The 10,936-nt window shown below is 36.5% G+C and overlaps 1 protein-coding gene across 1 annotated transcript in view; it reads right to left on the bottom strand.

Moving 5' to 3' along the window:
• KCTD5 (potassium channel tetramerization domain containing 5) overlaps positions 1-10,936 on the bottom strand; it is an 82,523-nt gene that overhangs the window by 15,725 nt on the left and 55,862 nt on the right. Inside the window, exons 4-5 of the mRNA XM_044657771.1 lie at positions 7,711-7,806; positions 483-608 (exon numbers count right to left, since the gene is read on the bottom strand). Coding sequence (XP_044513706.1) covers positions 483-608; positions 7,711-7,806 — 222 coding nt within the window. The remainder of the gene's footprint in view (positions 1-482; positions 609-7,710; positions 7,807-10,936) is intronic.

Raw genomic sequence — 10,936 nt, 5'->3', positions numbered from 1 at the left:
CCCCCCCCCCCTTTGGTAGGCCATGAAAACGATGTCATTGAGAGATACCCTCAGGGACTAGTGAAGGAAAGAATATAAGTCTAACACTTCAGTTTGCTCCAAGACTTCCAGAGATCTGTGCTCACAAGTGGAGAGGCATACCTTCCTTCCATAAGATACAGACCAGAAGTCCTCCCTATGAGGCCTTCATGACTGCTGTCACCATAAAACATTCATTCCTAGAGAGGCCATCCTTCTGGGAATGAGCCTCTCAATGCTTAGCAAGGTTGATCCTGAGAAAGCAGACACACCTAGTCTCCATTCCATCAATAAAGAGTCTTCCTTTAAGAGCTGAAGGACACCTCCACACCATAATGGAAAATCAAAGCAATAGATATATCATAAGAACAGCAGTCACAGTGATAAGGCTGGACCTCAGCACTCTCCTGAAAAATTTTCCTGGCACCCAGTGTCCCTTTCCCCAACTATTTCCCAAAACTTACCTTTGCCTTTTCGCTGGGTTCACTGGTTGTGCCATAAGAGGTATTATGCAACTCCTTTGAGACAACGCAAAGAAATTCAGCTTGGTCTTCGTTTCCATAGTTATAAGATGAACCAATACTGACCAGCTAGAAGAAGATAAAGAATGGGTGATAAATTAGTAAGAAAATAAATTCTTCCTTTTCCCTTCATCTTATCATTGAGCATCTTAATGACCTTTGCCCTCAAGAAAAACCCAAAGCTGACCCTTAACACTGAGAGACATCTGCTAATGGGGTCAGAATGACCTCCAGGGTAAGGTCTAATTCTCAGGGCAGTGAGCAGCCCTGTCAGCTAGTCAACACTCCCCAGGAGACCAGATTACAGTTTACCTACAATAGATCTTAAACAAATGGGGAAATCAAGGTATTTGAGTGCTTTTGAGAAGGTATTTTTAATGAATTAATAGAAAACAAACTTCTTAAAAGTATACATAACAAACTCTCCCTTTGCAGGACCACATCATTTATTTTTCACTTGTTAGGACATGCTCTTTCCCCCACTGAAACATTCAGCTTATAATTATCCCAATTTTCCTAATTGGACCAGGAGGAGACCATTCAACACCACAAGGGAGATTGGGAAGGGAGGAGTATAAGGATGGGGAATAAAAGCAATAAGAAGATGCTGTAAGTAATCCAGCCATTCAAGCAATCAGGTCTAGCAATGGAACCATACCTCTATGCCAAGCAATGCCATACAAGCAATAAACTCAGACGAAGGTGGCTCCAAAATATGAGTTACATAACAAATTAGTAACAAAATTGTCCTATTTGTTCTTGGAAAAGCATTTCTGAGTTTTCTAGACTTAAGGCCATAAATCACAGAGGGAATCAAAGACTTACCCAAAGATTCAAAGAGTGATATTAATGATGTCATAACACCACATATGTACCTTAACTGAGAGTATATAGTACATGTAGTGGGATAAGCAATGAGAACGCAATCAGGAACACTAGTTTCAAGTTATAGACCTGTAATAGTAACTTAATGTGTGGCCATGGGCACATCATAAAATGAAGGAATTGGACTAGATGATTTCCAGGACCTATTTTATTAGGTCTAACATACTATGTTTCTATGAAGTGGCAATGAATCTTTGGCTCAGAGGAAGGATAAAGAACATTAAGGGTAGAAAAAAATCTCCACATTAAAAACCTCTCCATATTTTCTTCTAAGGTGTGGGAACTAGGAAACAATTCTGAGCTCCATAAAAACAGTAAGCTATTTGTGTTGGGAGTCTACACCAATCCATCAGGGAACTTGTGAACTCTTTGAGGACAGGGGCTTTGCTATTTCATTTTTATAGCCCCAGCTCCTAGCACTCACAGTGGTTGCCTGAAGAATATTTGTTCAATTAAACTGAATTATGAGCAGGGAAAAAAAAAAAACTTCAGATGGGAAAAACATTTAACGAAGCGGGGGAATAAGTCAGATCTGAAGCATAAGCTTGTAGATTTTCCCAATAAACCTTGAGGGTATGGCTTTCAGCCACTCAGTACAGCCCGTAAACTGCCACTACTTTACTGTCATGATGCCTCAAGGAAAGAAGATATTTTCTCATGCAAATCTACTTCTAGAGATTAAAAATAAAAAAAAAAAAGCATAGATTTTACACTAAATGTATCCTTGCACTTGCTTCAGAAAAAAGCTTGGATTAAGTTCATTCAATAAATAAAAATAAGTCTTGTGAAAGGATGAAAAGAATTGTATATTAAACATTAACTTGTAGCAAGAGTCAATGGCACATTTGCTAAGCTCCAAAGTGGGCTAAAAAGGTCAGTTCCTCCAGGGTAATAATTATACTCGCATTAGACACATGCTAAGTGGCCTAGAAGAGTAGCCAATACAAACTCCTGCCAACTCTGAAAGTGGTGTTGATACAGGAATATTTGTCCATCTGGGACAAAAACCGATATTTCAATGGCAGTAAATCCATATCCTCATAAAGAGGCAGGAACATAAAAGTAGATGACACTCAAGCTAGGTGGAAGAATGTGAAACTGCTGAACTCTCCACTACACTGGGAATGTGTAAAAAGAGAGTAAAACAAGAAATGGGAAGAATAGGCATGGAATGAAGCATTTTAGTGAGCTCTCCTTTCATATGGAAGAGCTAAAGTTAAAAAGAATACAGATGTTCTCAACTAAAAGAGAGAAGGAAAATTATCCCTGTTAACCAATTTTGCTATGTTCAGGATGTATGGAACCCTGGCTCTGTGCATGTGAGCAAATCACATCTACTCTATAAGCCTCAATTGTCTCTATAAATTAAAGGGTTTGAACTAGATTATTTACAACAACCAGCTCTTTTCTGTTATGAAATCTTATTCTGTTCTACTAAGGTATCACCTTATTAAGAGATGGGGCAATTATTGTGCTCCTAGGAACAGGTACAGGGGGCAGTTAAGACCTAGATATTGAACTAAAAGGCCCAGAAAAATGACCTCTTTTTTTGGTCTTTAAAAGAAGCTCCTTATATGGTGTTTCAATCTGGCAGTCTTACTCTTCATTTCCAACTAAATGTATTATAACTTTTCTAAATAAACCAATGTCATTGTTGCTCTTCAGCAATATTGCTAGAATACTTAATGAACTAAAGAAGACTATCTAAAGACTGCAACTTGAAATTTGGAAGACTAAAAACAACTAATTTCTTCCAAAGGAGTCCTATGGACAGGACTCACTGCCTTGGCCAGGATGCAGTCAAGAAGGATACTTTGAAGTAATGAGGATAAATCTTTTTTCCAGTTCATCCCCAAAATCATCAGATAGCCAAACTGGCAAGGCAGCACTGTGAGAAGTGCAACATCAGTGCTTAGACTCAGATTTGTCTGACCTAATTCAGAGAAGTTGATCTGGCATTTTCATAATTCTGTCTTTAGAGAAAACTTCTTTGAGTATGAAAAGAAATGTATTAGTATCTTGATATCAAATGACTAACACCATGGCTGCTGACTACTGACATAGCTATTTTTGTTGGAATTCTCTGGTCTACTCCGGATAGCCCAGAATCTTGAAGAATATAATAAATGCAAAATCATGGAAATTGAAGATATGAAATTTCAGGCACTGGGACAACTGGTTCACCATGGATTTCCTTTAACAGTTTAAATACAAAGAGAGAATTACTTCATTACAGTGAGTGGGGAGTAGAAAAAGATGCAGTTTAGACACTGAAGGTAACTAAGAAATATAAGTTTGGGGTGGGGCTCAGTAAGAAAGGAGATCAAAATCCCTCAATTAACCCAGGTTCGTTACATTCTAACATCGGTATAGCTAAATAGGTTAAAAACCCAGAAACATACGGTAGCAGAGCAGGAGGAACAATGGCTTTGGAGTCATTTAACCTGAGTTTTAGTCCTAGCTAAGGAAAAAAGTTGAGATGATAAATTTGCATGCCATAGACTTTTTCCCAAATAATAAAAAACTAGGAAAAAACTGGAAGCTTTGTCAAACCAGAGGAAAGTCTCTTTCAGGCCTTCAACTTTTTAGTTCAATTGGTAGTTTTTTTTTTTTATATTTACAAAACATAATCTTGGAAGCCATATTTTCATATTTTCAAACTTTTTTTTAGTTTACTTAATACCTATTAAATATTGTAACTTACATAATATATTTCAATTCAGGTTAGAAAAATGGAAATTTTGGAAAAAAGTTTTAATTTAGATTTTGCATTAAGTTGGAATAGCATTTTATTGAATTAGAAATGTTTTTACTTTAAATGGGGTCTGACCCTAACATGCTCACCTAGAATGTTTACCATCTCTATATAAGGCAGAAGTGAAGAGTGCAAAACTAAAAAGTATCATCAATAAAAAATTAGAAATGATTTGTTTGTGAGAGAAAAAGGAAAAGTGACTATATCTTGCTTTCCCTAAATTTATTTCTACTTCACCAAATCATAGAAAGATTATTGTTCATTATCAAAGATTAAATGAAATGGTTTTAGTATGTTGAAAGAAAATCCCTAAAATTGATGATCTGATTATCTAGTTTGCATATTCTCCAAGGTTCCTGGTTCTTGACTTGCCTCCTGCATGCCATTTTTATAAACAATTCACTACCAAAATGCTTTTTAGTATGTAAAAAATGTATAAGGTTTATTGGAAGTCAATAAATCTAATTATTTCAAAAAACCATTTCACTATCAGAATCCTTGTGCAAAACAGGAAGAAGAAATGAAACTTGAACCAGCAATTTTGGTCACTTTGGAGTCAAAGAAAATGGACTAAATTGATATTTTTTTATTATTGATAGACTTCAATCATGGCTCCTATTCCTTTATTATTCTACTCAGCAACTATAAATAAGAGTGAGTCTTGACCTATGAATAGCTCACAAATAAAATCTGCTAAAGAATAGAGAACCAAGTAAAAGGCACTATGATAAATATATAAGCTGGATTTTGAAAACTGGAGTTAGCTAAACTAACTTTAATAGGCACAGAATAGAATTTTTATGGGAATAAACCTAAAGAAGAATCAACCTGCTCCTGCCCTGAATTAGCCCTTTTGGCATTATCACTGTTTGCTTAATGATCATCTCATCCAACCAGTACCTGAGCAGGAAGACCCTCTACAACATCCAGTTCAAGAGGTCAACTAATCAGTCTCTAAATAAACATCTCTTCAGAAAGGAGGAACTCACTACTGGTGTGGTGTAGCTGGAAAAAGTGCTGGACTTGTGTCAAGAGAGAACCAGGTTGAAGTCTCTACCCATGACACTTCCAGATATACATCTGTTTGGCAGGTCATATGGTCTCTTTAAGAGTCTCAATAAGCTAGAAATAATATATGTAATTAGTCTTACTATGAGGATCAAATGAAACTTTTTAAAAAGAAGGCAAACCTTAAAGTACAACATAAATACAATTGTTACTGTTTTTATTACTGTTGTTATTGCTTCTACTTCAGGTAGAGTCAGAAATTCCTTCTAGCTCTGAGATTCTCTGATTTTACTAAAGCTTCACAAAGTCATAGGCTGAGAGAAGAAACACAATTATGTTAAATAACATGCAGGATTTAGATTCTTAAGATTTTCGTTCTCTAAAAGGCTTTTTCTTTTTATTTATGAGATGAGCATTTAGAGTACAATTAAATGCCATGGACTAAAAGAAAGTGGTAAGAAGCCAATCACAACAGAACCAGCTATGCACCTAAGAAAGAAGCTGTGTGACCTGGAAGCAGCAAAAAAAAAAAAAAAAATTTTTTTTAATGCAAGGAATTTATTCATGCAGGTTGTGGCAAGATGGGCTTGAGAAGGGGTGGAATGGTGGGACACACCTCACTGCAGCATTTCTGGAAACGTGTCTCCTCCCCTCTCACTTCCCGAGACACTATCAGCAGAAACTCTGACTGGTGGTGCCGGCCATAGCCAAAGGCAGGACCTATACTGACAAGCTGCAACAACCAATCAGAGCAAAACACAAACAGAAATCTTGGTGATGCTATAGCATTCAATGTCCCCTGTGTCACAAAAGGTATTGCCAACCTCTGTGACCCACATCCTTCTCCATGGTCATGAACATGCAAAATTTCCCAGTACCAGGACTCCAATGGCATTTCAGTGTAGGCAAACCCTTTGTATACTAGTAATAGAAAGGCAGTTAGAAAATTAAGTTCTAGTTGCCTTTTCCCTGCTGCCCCAAGTTTGATTTGATTTTAAATCAGAGCATTCTACAAATATGATCAACTATTTCAAATGACTTGGGGGCAAATTATCCCTTAACTAGGAAGGATGCTGTGGAAAATCAACAACTTTCCTCTATTCTTCCTGGGCAAAGTAATTAGAAAAACATAGCCTGCAGGAGTTGTAATAACACAGGATCAAGTTACTATAAGATGAAAAAGAATACTTTGAAAAAAATATCAATAGGATGATCTTCCTTTACCCCCAAAATACACTACTACCCACCAGCCCATCACCTCCCTAAGGCGAGTAATTCCACCCCTACTACTACAGGTGCCTAGTCGGTGTCTTATTTATAGGAGACAATAAATAGTTAAGGATTTGAACTGAAAGATGGGCCACTGAAGGCTGGAAGTCAAGAACATGATTCTCCTATGTAACCAGTAACTCCGTGGGGAAGAGAGTGATCACTTAAAATTTAGTATCTTGGTTTCTTCCACATTAAAAAAAGGAAATAGAAATTACAGAATCATGAAAAAAATTGCATCAAAAGCAATAAGCAACATATAGGTAAAGAAAAGTTACTAAAGAATATGCAAATGATAACGGAAAAAATGACAAATCACAATGTGATGCATAGAAACAAACTAGAATAAGAAGGAAAGGAAAAACATGGAACTAGAATATAAAAACCGAAAACCTATAGAAACATTTTTAGCAGAATAAAAGCATTATAGTAGCACAATGACATATTTAGCAAACTAATTTCACTAATTAACAGCAAAATATTCAGTGACACATGGCAAGATAGTAAAGACAAAGAAAAAAGGGTATCTGTCTTATACCAATGATATGAGTGGAAGAGAACCAAAGGAAAAACATTTCACCCTACTTCCACAGCAGAAGTAATCAAAATCCAGCCCATTGTTCCCTTTCAGGGAAAGGCAAAAGGAAGGAGAAGAAAAAGAACAAGAACAAGAGATAAAGAAAGAGAAGGCGGGGAAAAAAAAGGACAGAATGAGGAAAGACAAACTAGGAAAGACATCACAGTTTACTGCATTTCCATTAAGGAGGCATTAATAGAGAAAATTATGGAGAAGCAGAAAAGGTGAACACAAATGCCCAGAAATCAGCACATAAAGAAAGAAGCTTACAAGAATATTGCAGCAAAAAAAAGAGATTTCCCTAAATTGAAAGGCAGCAGTTTACCCCCATTTCTAAATTTTGTGGCTGATTCAACTGGGAGAGGGAGTGAAGTTGTTTTTTGTTGTTGTTTTGGTGGTAGTGGTGTTTTTAAAATTCTCTATTAGCTGGCTTAGTGCACCTGAACTTTATGATATACCTTACTTCCAGGAATCATTATAAAGTAATAATGAGGATTTCAGAAGTAGAATATTCTATTACCAGTCCCTTAAGCCCACAGCCATTAAAATGTAATACCTTTGTAATTATAGTTTAGAAAAGTTTGTAGTACAAAACAATATTATAATTCACACCATTCTAATTGTTACATTAAAGAAAAGAAAAATAACCTCCAATTTCCCCCAACATTCCTCTTTACCTGCTCAAACTTCCAGCCATCAGACATGGTTGAAACCATTTGGGTGAGCTCTTCCTCTTGACACTGAAGCACTCTGTAGACATGCTTGACTGGCACCTGTCAAAGAAAAATGTCATGTACTGAAAAATTTGCACATCCCATAACCATCACTAAGCATCATTTCTTCCATCTGGAATATGCAAGCAACAAACTGAAATTCAGGTTACCTTTGTATCTTGGGGACCTGGTGAAATACAAAGCTGAAGTCAGAGTAAAGAGAATGTACTCAAAAAATCAGAAATAATAATAGTTATGGTGACTTTTTTTTCTGCTCTCATTTCTCCTTTCAAAGTATTTCTACCCAGACACTTTAAAATAAAATTATAATATTTTCAAAATTCACATGGCTCCTGTAGCTAGAAATTATTACATATGTACTCATTTATTTGAGTTCCAGAGAAAAAATTATCAGGTAAACAATCTTTTGAATGACAAGTAGAGAATTCAACTATTAAGACTTTAGAAATCTTCCAAATGTGTTGTCTCTTCCATTAGAACTGAGTTCTTTGACAGTAGGGATTATCTTGCTTCTTGATTTGTATCCCCAAATACTTAGCATGGTAATTTGCATATTGTAGGTGTTTAAAAAATGCTTCATTCATATGTTAGCAATCAACACATTTTATTCCTATCATCAAAAAAAATGTCTAGTCTCTCTAGATATCCTGATCCTCTCCTGTGTTCTAGTATAGCTTTTAATTTTTCAATCCTTACCTTCTTAGATTCGATACAGAATATTGCTTCTAAGGTTGAAGAGAAGTACAGGCTAGGCAATTAGGGTTAAGTGACTTGCCCAGGAACACAGCTAGGAAGGGCCTGAGGCAACATTTGAACCTAGTGCCTTCCATCTCTAGGCCTGGCTCTCGTATCCACTGAGCCACTCAGTTACCCCTATTTTATATTTTTTAAAAACACAAAAAGATAATATGAAAGAATCTTTTTGAAAAATTAGTTCTCTAGTAATTAGCTAAATACTCCAGATATAAGCTGTTACTAAAGAAATGCAGTCCACTTTATGCAGCCAGGCCAGGAGCCTTTGGTTCTTACTAGTGGAAAAAGCCACAATCAGGAAACCTAGTCTGTGCCCATGCTATGGATGCCTATTAAAAATTGGAATAGGAAAAAAGAATGACTAATGGTTGAGCAAAACTAGCACAGCATAGATATCCTATGAGAAGGGCTCACTGACCTTCTGGATCTTACACAAAAGACCCTCAGGGCTAGCATCTAGAATCGCCCACTTCAAGGCATCACAGCCTCTCAAATAAAGAAATGAACCTGAGAGATGCCTAAAGGAAATAAACTCACAGGATGTGGTTAAATTCTTTTAATTTATATTATCCATAGTACACACTCAAAAACCTGTATTCCATATTCTCATTTTCACTGATTCTTATATTGAGGTACTGTCTAATTACAATAGAACTGAGTTCTTTTAATGTGTAAGGAAATGGCTGAGAAGAAAAAGGGGAGAAAACCAGATGGTCTCCTTTTTGAAAATAAATTTACCTTCTAAAGAATTATGGAGTAGGAAAAAGAAAAAAATGAAAACTTATGGAAGCAGACATATGTACAAAATTACATACTCATCATACTACTAATATGAACATATATTTTTTAAAATAAGCAACACATTTTTACAATAATAACAATCTGAAGGAAATGGAAAGGGAAAAAAGATCCGGTGACTGAAAAATTATCCTGGTATTGCTGTTATAATGGTACAGTAACTCCATTAACAGTTATTTAGATTTTCAGACCATCTTTTTTTCCAAAGAGTTCATGATACTCTGAGGTAGTTCCTGATTTACCAATGGATTATATGCCAAATGCTCATTTCTAATCTAGAGATATACCAAGAAACTCTGGAAACATTTTCCCATAGAAATAATGCCATTAAAGGTAGTTTCCCAGATCAATTAACAAAAGTCTCATCTCACCCATGTGGCAACTGACCTATAGGATAAACAGAATATCTTATCCTGGGAAAACATTTTTTTAAACTGATAATGCCAACCATATAGCTGACCCCATCTCCATATGCCACAAAAAACCCCTTCCAAACCAGCAATAAGGATTCTTCCTCTTTCCTTCCTTCATACCAGCCACAAGCCACCAGACTCCAATGAAGAGAGGAAAAGGGCTCTGGTGGTCAGGATGAAGATCTAATGGCTTCCAAGATGACATGGCATCCATAGGGAAGAGAAAGGAAAAGGAAGAACAGTATAAGGAGGGATAGTAGGGAAAATGGTTCCTGATAGCTCTGGGTATGATTGAAGCAGAATAAAGAGAGAAGCTAGCTGGAGGTGGCTGGGGTAGGTGGGTAAGTTTTTCAAAAGCTAAGCTTACTGATAGATAAGGGCTCAAAGAAGAAAGGATGGGAATTGCCTTGAGAATTCAAGGCAAAAAAGGTAACATGTTGCTACAGAAGAGGTGTATGGAAAGAGGGATCAGGGTTAAGGTGGCCACAGCCATTCATCATGTACAGGGATTGAGTATATATTGAGTTTTCTCAGGTAGAATAAACTTTAGATTTGGTGAGGAAAGTATTGAATTGGACCTGGATGCTAGTCCTGATTTCGCTGCACTCATTTTATAAACTTAGGACAAGTTGCTTCTCCTGTGGGGTCTCAGTTTCCTCTTCAGTCAAATGAAAAAGATGGATGACCTCAAAGATTCCTTCCAGCTCTGATCACTGGATCATTCTACAAATATTTAAATTTTATTAAAGTGAGAGGCAGGCAGTGTACAGAGTGGGAAATAAACTGAAGATTTGAGTATAAAAAAATAAAAGGATTAGACAGAAAAAAAAAGACATGTATGGAGGTCAGGGAGACAGAAATTAACCTATGTCCATGGAAACACAACAAAACATCAAGTAGAATAAAGGGAACTGACAGAGATATAAATGAAACCTGTCTTCTCTCTTTTTCTTTTTTGCAGTGTAGAGGGGAACAGGAGGGTCTGACTTGGGAATTATAGGAAAACTCTTCTAATGATATCCCATTCTTGATCCTTCAAAATCACAATAATTTATTTTGCCTGAGACACAGAGTTCATGGGATATGATACTTTTTTTTTTCCCTTGGGGGAGAGGGATGTGATACATTCAAGAATAGTTAAAAAAGGGGGCAGCTGAGTGGTTCAGTGGATTGAATGCCAGGCCTAGAGACGGGAGGTCCTAGGT

Source organism: Gracilinanus agilis, chromosome 1 (genome assembly GCF_016433145.1).
Source record: "Gracilinanus agilis isolate LMUSP501 chromosome 1, AgileGrace, whole genome shotgun sequence".
Taxonomy (NCBI): domain Eukaryota; kingdom Metazoa; phylum Chordata; class Mammalia; order Didelphimorphia; family Didelphidae; genus Gracilinanus; species Gracilinanus agilis.
The sequence above is the reverse complement of the archived record's forward strand: the minus strand, read 5'-3'. Positions and strand labels throughout refer to the sequence as shown.